Genomic DNA, 13,682 nt, shown 5'->3' with positions numbered 1-13,682 from the left:
AGAAAACACACACACACACACACCAGAGCCATACTGGAGATTCCACCAGCTGCGACAAACAGTCAGTCAACTATCTCAGTTGTTTACTCAATTTTCTCTTTTTCAGCAAGTTGTTTTAAACACCGTGTAGAGTTATTTTTCCTTAGCAAACATTTTTTTTTTTTTACAACTTTTGTTTAAAAAAAAAAAAAAAAAAAGAAAAACACGAAGACAAGAGTAGCCTGAAAATATAAATCGGATAGTTTAGCTGTAGTAGCGAGGAAAAATAAAAGTCTGATGGTTTCCATTTGGATGGCGTGATATTTCCATAGTAAATCTTTGATAATGTTAGATGGTTAAATAAAATATTCACTGCGCTAATTTTGTGGAAAGAGGGTCGGGGTTTTTTTTTTTTTCTTTTAAATTAACTTGGTATTGTCACATCGAGCGACTCGTTAGGCAACTCCAACAAACAATAGGCGTTTTTGTGTGGCTGGCAAAGCTCGCGAGCTATCACACAAAAGCCAGCTATAGCACAACCTGCTAGCTTAGCTTAGCTTAGCTTAGCTTGAGTTAGCCAGAGAGAAGACAGGCGTTGTCCAAACGCAAGTCCGTTCATTTCGTTACTTTTTTCCCTCAGAAAATGGCTCAGAACAGCAGTTCTCACGTAGCGAGCTCACAGAAAGCGTTAATGCTCGAAATGAAAAGCCTTCAAGAAGAGCCAGTGGAGGGCTTTAAAATCACCCTGGTGGACGAGGCAGACCTTTATAACTGGGAAGTGGCCATTTTTGGACCCCCAAATACACTCTACGAAGGGGGTTACTTTAAGGTAAGATTGGTTTATTTTTCCAAATGCTACCTCTTGTGTAATATCTTCGCCCTAATAGCTTGCCCGTTTCGCTGGCTATATTTAGCAGTGCCCCAGCTCTATATTTATCCACATGAACCAAACACTGCTAGTTAGCTCATGCTAGCTTTGTGCTGAGTTAGCTACAGCGCTCTTACAGTTTATAGACCGGAATTGACATTTCTTAACAATCAACAGCTTATCAACTTTTTTTTTTCTTTCCCTTTTTTTTTCTTTAATCATCATCAAAGAAAGAAAGTCTGTGAAATTTGGGAGCTTATAAAACATTTCAGTCAGGATGTTAGTAGAATAGCTTTTCTTCTTTGTTCCTCTTTTGTCAACAATGCGACTATCACGCACGAGCAGATATGATAGGAGTTTCTGACTGAAGAACTGTGTGGTAATAAAATGTCTTATAATTGTATTAGTAACGATTGACACATGATATATATATATATACACTGTATTTTTTAATCATTTTAAACCTTATCAACAATAATCGGCTTTGTGGTGCCATAAAGGTCTAAACAAAACGTGTTCGTCTGAGGTTTTTTTTTTTTTTTTTTTTTGAAGAAGCTCAGATCATTTCCCCTTTATCTGTACAGTATATGTATTAAACATAAAGTTTATAACTCAGTTTTTTCTTCTTCTTATCTTCTTGTCAAGCAGCGGAAAAGAAGTAATGCTTCAGATTAACTTCACCCAAATAGGAAATGAGCCAAGTTTCAGTTCCTGATCTCACAGACAATAAAGATCCTAATGATTCACATTCATCATTTAGTTACTGGAGATCAAAAAAAAATAAGAGTTAGATGTGCTGGGATCATTTCTAGAGAACCGAGTAGAATGTGTTTGGAAGAAATTTTGAAACTGATTCGCACTGACACACATTCGTCTATTGTCTTTGTTTACACTGGTGAAGTGCTGTGGGTTTGGCCGATACTCTGGCGTCATTGCCTTCAGCGGTTGTGTTCAGACTTGAGCATTGCCAGAGCTGGGAGTGTGTGAGCTGCTCCCTGTGTGTGTGTGAGCTGCTCCCTGTGTGTGTGTGAGCTGCTCCCTGTGTGTGTGTGTGTGTGTGTGAGAACCTGCAGGGCTTCCCGGTGTACAGCGCCAGAACCAGTAGTTCACAACTGTTCACAACGGGCTGCACTTTAGTGAAGGGATCTAATTGACAGGAAAATCCATTTGTAACTAGTTTAAAGAGAGTTCTGCATGATCAAATCATTTTAGCGTTAACTAGAGCCCTCATTGTTCTCAGTCTTTCGGTAGAGTTGTGTGTTGCGGACTAGCCGTAAATTGCCAAGCGTGTTTACAGCACAGCTGAATTACATTTAGTGATGGCCATAAAAGTCCAAACAAGGCACAACTCAGAGAGCTGAAAACAACAAAAAGAGTACTAAATCCCACTGCACGCTACACGATTTAAGCCCCGATTTTGGGGCTCTCATGCAACCCCTTCCTCCCCCACTGTCAGGGACTATTCACTACACGCTTCCACAATGACCGCTCCTGTGGTGTGAAACGGTTCAGCGATGCGATTTTTCTCTGTCTGCATTTTGACCCCAGAGGCCCAGCTAAACTATATGGATAAGTTTGTGTACACCTGCACATCGCACCCATATGATGACATTGGAAGCACACAATTGTAAAGGAAAATTGTAAATTGTTTGTGTGCTGTAGATTTAAAAGGTCCCTTCAATGGAATTAGGTGCACAAAACAAGGTCCTTGAAGATATGGTTTGCCAGGTTTATGTGGATCACCTTGAGCGTCCTGCACAGAGACCCGACCTCAACCCCACTGAACATATTCGGGATGAACTGGAGCGTTGATTGCACCACAGGCCTCCTCACCCAACATCAGTGCCTGACCTCACTATATGGCACTAATGCACTTGTGGAAGAATCCAAAAATCAGCCACACTCCAAATCTAGTGAAAAGCCTTTGCAGAAGAGTGGAGTTTATTGTAACAGCAAAGGGGTGTCTAAATGTGTTCTAAAAAGCACATGGATGTGATCAGGTGTCCACATACACAGATCAAGCATAACATTATGACCACCTATGACCAAATATTGTGTTGGTCCACCTTTTGCTGCCAAAACAGCCCTGACCTGTCATGCACTGTGTATTTTGAGACCTTTCTATCAGAACCAGCATTAACTTCAGCAATCTGTGCAACAGTAGCTCGTCTGTTGGATCGGATCACACGGGCCAGCCTTCTCTCCCCACGTGCATCAATGAGCCTTGGCCGTCCATGACCCTGTCGCCAGTTCACCACTGTTCCTTCCTTGGACCACTTTTGATAGAGGGATCTAGGAACACCCCACAAGAGCTGCAGTTTTGGAGATGCTCTGTTCTAGTCGTCTAGCCATCACAATTTGGCCCTTGTCAAACTTGCTCAAATCCTTACGCTTGTCCATTTTTCCTGCTTCTAACACATCAACTTTGAGGATAAAATGTTCACTTGCTGCCTAATATATCCCACCCACTAACAGGTGCCATGATGAGATCATCAGTGTTATTCACTTCACCTGTCACTGCTCATAATGTTATGCCTGATCAGTGAACTTAAAGTATAAGCAAGTAAAGTAAGGCATATAGAGTATTTTAAACGTTTGTTTTTATCATGTTGAATTATTTACTGTGAGACTAGTTGCAAATACAGCAATGTAAAGGGGTCAATAAAAGTCCCAAAGGAAATCAGATTCATCACGGCTCGAGCTCAGCAGAGCTCTCAATCCAGATCTGTTTTCTGTCCATTTGTGTTGACAGAAGAGAGCAATATGTTAGCACAAAAGTATTACTTACGGAAGAAATATTTCTTGTTTTATCCAAATGGCTGGTAGGAATAAGCAAACCTAAAAACAGACATGATGTGATTGCTGGTGGCACACTGTAAAAGTGGCCATTTTATATTTTGTACCTCCAGTTCTCTTTGCAGAACAGACAATCCTTTCTTTTTCTCTCACGATCTCATTTTCTTTTTCTTGTTTCCAAAAAAAGAAAAAAACAAACACACACATGGACCTGTCAGTCTTATGCTACAGCATTTGTGGACCCAGAATGCTCTCCAGGTGGAAGTGTATGTCGTGTGTGAGCCTCGTCATTGCAACCACCCACTTTTCCTTCTTGTATAGGGCACCATTATTTTTGGCCTTTTTGAATATATGTATATTTTTGTGATTGCTCTCTGTGTGCAGTTAAAATAAATAAGCCATTTAAACTTCACTTGGCATAGTATATACAAAAACATAACTTTGTCTAGTTATTTGGTTCACTTAAGTCTCTGTATATGTTTATATTTGTTATATATTTATTTTATATTCTCGAGCTCTCATGGGGTACAAACAAACTGGATTCTAATGAACGCCACAGTTTTTATCTAAAGGCTCCCGTGACCGATTTTTACAAATGAACCCGTCAACATCCTGTTTGATAAATGATGCAAATTGTTTTTATTGCACTTATGCCAAACATAATTTGTTCTGAAGACTTGTGAACAAATGACAGAGGTGTCCTACTGCCAGTTTTCATTTCCACACGTCAATTGCAGCCAATATCAAGTGTTTAAACCGGTGCAATCAGGTGTGGTTTCTGTCAGATGGGATAAAACCCACACCTCCTCTGGCACAGCTACTATATATATATATATATATATATATATATATATATATATATATATATATATATATATATATATATTATATAAGCAAGAGTGTCACAGTAACGGAAAGTATTTAAATAATGTAGCTAGGTAGCTTAACGCTAACTAGGCCTTAGTAAATCTAGCTAACTCCTCTGATCAGGAAAGTTAGTCATACTAATTAGAAACACTTTGTGGGCGACGTAGCCGATGTGGACACATCATCAACTTATTAGCTAGCTCATGACGTATTTTAGTGCATCATTATTATGAAGGCACACGTCTTCATTTTCCATTGACATGTTTAGTCACAACGTGCGACAAGAAGCCTCGAATACACTATAAATTATTTGTGTACGTCGGCGCTTCCTCAAACCTATTCCTCTTTTCCACTTACGTGTTCATAATTTTCTTAGCAATAATATTCTTCCGCTCTCACACGTAAAGTTCTATTTCTGTTCAGTCAGTAATCCATGTGGGGAAGTGTTACAGAAACAAAAATATTTTGTGAATATATTTGTCTTGATGGGAGTGTTTGTACTGATGGCAGTGTTTGTACTGATCCCATAAGATCATCGATGGTTTTGATCATTGGAGCTGCCTGCTTTATAATAATAATAATCAATGAATTAATTTGATATCTTTTTATACTGTTTCTTGAATTGGAAAGAGTTTATTTTACGAGACCTGATAATTGTGAAATTTGTACTTTTTTTTTTTTCTTCAATCTGAATCATCAATCAAAGAATTGCCAAAAAATAAAAATTGGTCAGTAGATATGGTCCTTTCATGCAGATCATATTCTGTGGAATACTCTGAGATTGTGGTAAGTATTGGAAAATAGTACATTTCTCTATTAAAAGTATTTCCTACGTGTACATTTGTTTAACTCCATTGCTAATAGAAAGGTTTCATTTATTTTTATCGTCTGAATATTGAAATTATATAAACCTGTGTGTGTGTTGGGGGGCACAAAGCTTTGCTTATATTTTTAGATCCTTCAGAGCTTTGACAGCTTTGTGCACTTGTGGTATTCTCTCCGCGGTTTCATGATCAAGCCAGCTGCGATCTTTTTCCTGCAGACTTGACGTTTCTGCACACGCTGAGCGCTTGGTTAAATGACAAACATTTTTTTATTTTTTCTCTTTTGAGCAATTGTCTTGAAATGAATCAAATTTCCGATCATTAAGATCGTTCGGAAAATACAGCACGCACAATTTGTAAGGCCCTGGGAATTGAAATCACTGATTGCTTTTTAACTAGGTTAATGTCAGTCCTGCGGGCACATAATATGCAGCGCAAAGAATAATTGGTGACTACCTAATGTCTACCAGACACTGATCGCAAGGCTAATGTGACTCATTAGAGTGCTAATCGGGCTGATCAGTAAATTCCACAGTGCACGGTCTCATTCAAATTTTAATTCCAGCTGGACGGTTTATGTAACACTCACCTTTGCTTCCATGCAAACATTTTCAATATTTTACACACCATCCTCCGATCCCTGACTGCTCGTATATCCCTGGCGTGGAAGCGGCATGAGTGTTGTGTTTCAGTGTCAGGAACTTGATCTTAGCTGCTGTTTTTGTAAAGGGGCAGGATGGAGTTCAGCAGAGTGCACATTTCATGTGTAATCAGTATCCCAAGTTGTTTTAGTAGATAAAACGTGCAATTCCTGCCATTTGATTCATTCATGTTTTGGTTTGGTGCGTTCCCCATTGGCAAATCCGTGCTGTATCCTTGACTCGTAATTCATCTCCAATCCAATTATCAGCAGCCGTCCCAGCGTCTCCTTATGGTCCTGCTTAGTGAGGGAGACTGTCTTGGTAGGCCAAGTGAGATTACTATGGGACTTTAATGGCTACAGAATCATTCTGAACTTTAGAGTACAATCATGCCCAGTCGTTTGTAAGTGTGAAGCAGAAAATCAGGCTTAATTGCGTCTGAGGCTGAGAACCTTCACGGGGAACTGGAGCCTGTTCACTTGCATTACTTGTTTATTTAATTCACAGTATGTCTGCTGATCTCTGCTGATTCTTTTTTTTTTTTTTCCCCTTTTCTTTCTACCCTAGGCACGTATCAAGTTCCCCATCGACTACCCCTACTCCCCTCCAGCCTTCAGATTCCTCACGAAAATGTGGCACCCTAACATTTATGAGGTAAGAGTGCGCCTTTGTTTTTTCTCAGTCATGTGCTCAGTGTTGGAAAAACTTACCAGGCTGTAAAACCCTCCTCACACTTTTCTCAGCTTGTTAATGTCCAGTTTGCATAATACACAGGCATTATAGGGCTAAGTCACACCATGTTTAACAAAACAAAAAGATTTCACAGTTGAGTGTTACCGAGGTAAGGGAAGTTCATCAGTACATCTCTGTGGAGCGGTGCGAGTGCTTGAACCAGACCGACAGCACTGAGCTTACTTGGTAGCATTTCTAGGCTCTGAAGTATGTGACTATGCCTTCCAGAGGAAAAAAAAACATGTTTGTACATTTCTGCTGAAGCCATCCTTCACTCCTGAGAATGGGCTTAACCAAAACAAAGTTCTGAACAAAGAGAGCCCAAGGCTCACACACATACAGTCTTTCAAAATCGTCTGCAATCCTCCTGGCACTTCTGAAGTAAACCAGCCTTGCAGCAATGCAGAAACAGCACTGAGGATAGTACACAAGTTATAACAGTAAATCAAGGCAGGAATCTTTATGGCCAGTAGTGAGGATTTATTATTTTTTAAAAATTGGACAGATCAATAATTTACTTTTGTAAAACACATCTCAACGCTTCTCTGTATGGAAAATCATGCCTTGTGTGCTTGTTTTTTCAATCAACAATATACCGTTATCCCCTCCTTATCCTATTTTCCAGCCTCCTTCAGCATATAAAGATTATTCTTTTTTTTTTTTTTTTTACAAGAAAAAAAAATAAGTTCCTGTTATCAGTTACATTTATTCGGCTCATCTCTTCAAATTAATAACACAAAAACCTTAAATTGGTATGTTATAGAGAACTGCAAAACCCTCTATCTTGAAGACTTTAATTTTGTTTAAAAAATGAAAGTTATTTATTCACCTTTGACCGACACGGACAACTCATTCCAAACATGCTAAATAAATGTCTCCTTACAGAAAGCATGCATATATCAAATGTCATAGATAGGTCGGTAGATGGATGGACAGGCAGACGGATGGATAGACGGACAGAGACGGATAGATGGGCAGAGACGGATGGACAGACGGATAGATGGGCAGACATACGGATGGTTGGGACAGACGGACCGATAGATGGGCAGACATACGGATGGTTGGGACAGACGGACCGATAGATGGGCAGACATACGGATGGTTGGGACAGACGGACCGATAGATGGGCAGACATACGGATGGTTGGGACAGACGGACCGATAGATGGGCAGACATACGGATGGTTGGGACAGACGGACCGATAGATGGGCAGACATACGGATGGTTGGGACAGACGGACCGATAGATGGGCAGACATACGGATGGTTGGGACAGACGGACCGATAGATGGGCAGACATACGGATGGTTGGGACAGGGACAGACGGACCGATAGATGGGCAGACATACGGATGGTTGGGACAGAGACGGACGGTTGGGATGGGCAGACATACGGATGGTTGGGACAGAGACGGACGGTTGGGATGGGCAGACATACGGATGGTTGGGACAGAGACGGACGGTTGGGATGGGCAGAGACGGACGGTTGGGACAGAGACGGACGGTTGGGATGGGCAGAGACGGACAGACACAGTTTCAAAATACAACACAAAAATGTATAAAATGTAAAATGATATATATTTGTGTGTGTGTATATGTATAGTGTGGTATATAGGTGTATAGTAAATATGAAGAACCTTGTGAGTCGTGCAGTGTGAGAGTGTTATCACCCGCCACACACAGGGGAACTATTGTACAGTGTTATTGTGAACGGTATGAATGATCTGTAACGTAGAAAATATCATATAAAAGTACCAAAGTTGTAATGAACCTTTTAGTATTGCCATTTTCTTTTGCTAGTGGCAAAAACGAACGAGAAATCAGTTATGAAATCTTTGTACACTTCACTTTCCAAATCCTTGTCTATATTACAAAAAAAACAACAACAAATGAAACAAAAAACTTGAAGTAAACTAATTATTGTTCTTTAAAAGATATTTTGAGTGACACTTCCCTCCTGTTGTCAGTATTGATCACGTTATAATTTCAGAAAGGTGGCAGAGTGATTCATCTAACTAGAGCTAGTGTGAACTGCTGCTTAGCCAAAAATAGATTTTGCTTAGCTGCAGTCAGCAGTACAGTGTTTGATATCCATTGAGCATGATGAATTTACGAACATTCTGCTGGGAGGAGGATCCCAGCAGAAGTAGCACTGTCTTGTATTTACAAAATATGGTGCATCTGCCACCCCCCCACCCCCCCAACCTCGAAGGACACGAGGATTAACCTTGTAAATGAATGGTGTGTGTCTTTCAGAACGGGGACGTATGTATCTCTATCCTTCACCCTCCCGTAGATGACCCGCAGAGCGGAGAGCTGCCCTCAGAGAGGTGGAATCCAACACAGAACGTCAGGTGAACACACACACACCCTGTGTGTTATGATGGCATTTATTTTGTGATGCTAATTTTTTTTTTTTTTTTTTAATTTAAATCTAATAGTGTTTTCTCTGTCTGGATTTCTTTGTACTGTTAGTATATAAGTGTAGAATGGTGTACCTCTGTGTTTTAGTTATGTGGCAGGAAGTAACTTGGAGTCCTTTCCTGTCCTCAATTTGCTTGTTTGTTAGTAAGCTTCTGTTCTGTCACAACCTCAAATATTGAGTTTCACATGTCTCTAGCTTTAATTGACAGCCTTGCATCTTCCTGTTAGGTGCGCGTGTGTGAGTGCGAGAGAAAGAGCGTGCATGCATGCATGAACATGTGTGTGCGTGTTTCTGAAGATCAGCTGTCACTGAGCACAGAATGCTTTTTCTAATATGTGTGAAAATTCAACAGCCTGTCCTCAATGTTTCAGAATACCGTGTTGTGATTGTCTCACTTCTCTGAAATTTTAGGTCAGGTTTTAGTTTCTCTTGTTTTGTAGATTTCTGATAAGTGCCCTGCAGGATTGAGAGAGAGAGAGAGTCTTAAGAGAGATCTGTTTTAAGATTCGGTGAAGCCTTCTGGTAACCTTGATATGTTTGTGTGTGCGTTTCAGAACCATCCTGCTGAGCGTCATATCCTTGTTGAACGAGCCTAACACTTTCTCTCCTGCTAACGTGGATGCCTCCGTGATGTACCGCAAGTGGAGAGACAGCAAAGGGAAGGACAGAGAGTACGCAGAGATCATTCGGTAAGATGCTCATCTCTGCATTTTCACCATGTTCGTTTTGCCATTGACACTTCGCTGATTTGATTTTCTGCCAAGAACAAATGAAAAGAAAAGCCATTATGAGCTACTGCTGCGAAGGCTTCATACATTCTGCACATCTCTGGAACTATACTGGTGGGATGAACATTCCTTAAAGATAATTCCAAGTTTGGATGGTGGTGGTGGTGGAGAGAGGAGAATTGTCAGTTCAAAATCTCTTAGAGCGCGAGCTTGTGACCTAGAATATTATTGATGTCATTTTTATACTCATCAAAGCATTCAGTGAGGTCTCATCCTTTATCCTGGAAGTGACCACTCCTCTGTCAGTTTCTAAAGGTTTTCAGCATAGGATAAAGCTGATCATTGAGATGAACTTTGTACTGATTTGCAATAGCCCCTCAAATGAGAACCATGCCAGCAAAATGCCTCCCACAGCATTACAGAGCCTCAGTGTAGGGGTCAAGCATGCAGGATTGTAGCTAGCTTTTGGCATACAGCACACACACACTCGCCCACTTGTTGGGAATATGGTGAAGGATGACTCATCTGCTTTTTTTTTAGTATCTCTGCATGATGTTGTTTTTTTTGTACCACCAAACTGTCATCTATGTACTGTAAACAGTGGATCTAAAACTATTTCCTATGATAAGGCAAAGTCAGCTTTTCAAGGTGGGCGTATGGCATCTTGTAGAGATTACACAGTTAAATTTCAGTCATAAATCTGCTACGGAGGTTTTGGATGCGGCTGCCCTCTTGTGGTTAGACAGCTTACTGAAAAGCCGTTGGACCAAGTTGCATAGCTCGGCACTTTTGTTTTTGTTTGTTTGTTTTTTGGCCAAAAGCTGGACTATGACTATAGTAAGACTGAATTATATACCCAGTATAATCTGGCTTTTGGGAACAAGCCTTGTCCAGTTTCCTCCCATTTTTGGAAAACAATGGTAGAATATTAATCATGACATTAATCATGATGCAGTGTATATATACTTTTTTTTTTTCCCTTTTACAATGTCAGCATATACATTTAACATAAAAATAAAGTCCAGTAATGAATTGGGAATAGATTAGTAGTCTTCATGTAAGATATTTGGCAACAGTGGCATCTTAGATTCGACCTTAATGGTTATAGAGACTTCTAACCTCAATTGAACATTCATTTTTGAGCAAAAAGCTTGAAGCCCTTTAAGCAAGAAATGGCACAAAGCCGTCATATAATTCTGCAACTAATACAGAAAACAAGCTGCAGGATGTTTTGCAGAATTCTATTCTCTCTGGTAGTAAAATGGCATTTTGAGTTACTTGTTAAGAAAGAGCATTTTGTAACACATGCTGCGTCCTTCTCCAGCATGTGGATCAGCTTCAGTTAAAGTAGATCCAGTGAGAATTCATGTTCAGCTCTCAAACCTCATTATATACACTAAATAATAACACTAATGATCAACAGTATAAGTGTATTAGCATGATATTTATGCAGGAGTAATGTACAATGTCATTTGGGACGTTCCCTCAGTATTGAGCTGTCCTTTTCGTTTACAAAACGTTCAGAGAATAAAATCTTGCTAGTGGTTACGAATCCATTCACTTTTGCACAATATTAAAAAAAAAAAGCTTAAACAGAGCAAAATACACACAAAAACACACAGCTTGACCTTAAACTTCAAATATATAGTACAAAAAAATAACCCACACCAGGTTACCCTACAATGGTGTGCTAGCTAAAATGTTGTAGAGGATAAATAGACACACCTGTCAACTGTCTATTTACACACACCAAGAGCAAACTAAACACAAATAGATCAATAGGCATCTGGCCAATTTAACCAAGTTTGATATGTAAAAAAAAATACACAAACACAGTGGCTTTAAATAATGTCGTGTGAGATTTGCTACAGTGGCGTAGTCGAGACAACAGCAATCTCATAGCCATGCACTTACATCCCTTGTTCGATTTAAGAAGGTCCTGAAATTAGAGGTGGAAGAGAAAGAGAAGTGACCGTTTCCTTTATATATGTGTGTGTGTGTTACAGGAAGCAGGTTCTGGCCACTAAAGCAGAGGCAGAGCGAGACGGTGTTAAAGTTCCCACTACACTGGCTGAGTACTGTGTGCGCACGCGCGCCCCCCCCACAGACGAGGGCTCTGACTTGTTTTACGATGATTACTATGACGACGAGGACTTGGAGGACAATAATGACGATGAGGACTGTTGCTACGATGAAGACGACTCAGGAAACGAGGAATCGTGACCCCGCCATCCCAATCATCCTCCTCGTCATCACCATCATCTGTACCCTGAAACGTTGAAAAGCTGTCGCATGCACCTTGTATTTACTTTTCTTTTGAAAATGCTTTGAGATGTTTTAGGTTCTTTTTTTTTTTCTAGTCGGAAAACGAAAGCATTCTGTTTTTCTCGCTGGTCTCTGTTCAGTTGCGTTTTCCTTTCGTTCCCCCCCCCCTTCATTTATCTTAACCCCTTATTTTTTTTTCTTCCATTTTTATTTTTTGCGCTATAGAAATCCAAACATTTCCGCTTTGTCAAACAGCTAAATAATAGAACAACTATGAATGGGTGAAAAGGAAGTGGGTTTTTTTCCTCTTCTTCCTTCCTTCTTTCTTTCTTTCTTTCTTTCTTTCTTTTTTTTGTGCTGTACTGTGCATGTTGGCATTGTGGCGTTTTTTTATTACACAGTGCTGCACCCTTCATCCACCATTTTCTTTTTCCTGAAAGATCTCTAATTAAGGATCATCTACAAGTCCAACCAGTTCAGCAATAAAATGCATTTTGCATACTTACATGCTCCAGAGGCAAGGCGTCGGAGCCGAATATAGCAGAATTGTCTTTTAACTTGACATTTGTATTAGATGAGTGTTTCCCCGCTCGAACACACCAGATTTTATGCTCCGATGTGCTTGAGCAGGAAAAAAAAAAACACAAAACTGTGTATTGCTGTGGATTGACATACATCTGGTTTGAATGCTTGTAGACAGATTTGCTATCATTGTTAAGGGAATGAGTAATCTTTTTGCTTTGAGGGAGAAACACTTGATGTGTGCCCTGCAGAAGCCTAAACCCCTACTACCACTATGTGAGATTCAGTGCATTATTTTAAGATGGTGGTGTTTTAACCTCAAACGTTAATCACATATTTCTTCATGTCCTGTGATGATGTGCATCCGATCAACAAGGATGTGAATCACGTCGTTAAAATGTTAGGAGGGTCTTTTTTTCCCCCCACCCGGTCGAGCCGAAATATGTTTTTGTGATACCATTATTGTATCGCTCCCTCACAAATTACATTTAAACTAGGTTTTTATTAATAGAGAATGTATTTTTTTTTTTTTTTTTTTTTTTTTTTCCAAGACAGCGATGTAAATTCCTTAATTTGGGGCTATGGGGTGATTTTTTTTTTTTTTTTCTTTTTTTTTTTTCCTGGACTTCTGAATGGTCATGTGTTTGATTTTTTTTTTTTCTCATTCAGTAAAATGATATCCCGGTCAGCATTAATTTAATTTCACGCCTTTGAGCATTTACAGACTGGTGAGGGCTTTTAACTACATCAGCATCGACCAATTAAATTCAGTGTGAGTTCATTTTAATTGACTCTCAGGATAAAGCAAACAAGGAAAAAAAAAAAAAATCTAAAATAAATCCCACAGCACCACCACCAACCTTCTTGTGAACAGCAGTTTAACAAGTCTATCAGTTCTGTTTTTTGAAGGCGGTTTACAATCTTAAACCTTGATGCTGATGTGCACATGTGAGTATGTGGCTGATCATTTTACTGACCTGTATGTATTTTTATGGTTTGTTGGCCTATTTAAAACTGAAAAATAAAAATCTTTATTA

General features: G+C 39.7%; 1 protein-coding gene across 2 annotated transcripts; it reads left to right on the top strand.

The window, feature by feature from the left end:
- On the top strand, positions 1-13,191 carry cdc34b (cell division cycle 34 homolog (S. cerevisiae) b). Of its 2 annotated transcripts, XM_058418689.1 has the most exons (6): positions 1-61; positions 620-808; positions 6,543-6,629; positions 8,962-9,059; positions 9,685-9,819; positions 11,865-13,191. In XM_058418689.1, the coding sequence occupies exons 2-6, from the start codon at positions 623-625 to the stop codon at positions 12,079-12,081; spliced, it is 723 nt and encodes a 240-aa protein (XP_058274672.1). In that variant the 5' UTR covers positions 1-61; positions 620-622; the 3' UTR covers positions 12,082-13,191. The 2 variants fall into 2 exon arrangements, with proteins under 2 accessions (XP_058274672.1, XP_058274671.1); XM_058418688.1 differs by lacking the exon at positions 1-61 and having other exon boundaries at positions 68-808.
- Positions 13,192-13,682: the final 491 nt, after the last annotated feature.

The sequence above is a fragment of the Hemibagrus wyckioides genome, linkage group LG20, assembly GCF_019097595.1.
Source record: "Hemibagrus wyckioides isolate EC202008001 linkage group LG20, SWU_Hwy_1.0, whole genome shotgun sequence".
Lineage (NCBI taxonomy): Eukaryota > Metazoa > Chordata > Actinopteri > Siluriformes > Bagridae > Hemibagrus > Hemibagrus wyckioides.
Note: the sequence above shows the minus strand (reverse complement) of the source record. Positions and strands in the feature narration are given on the sequence as shown.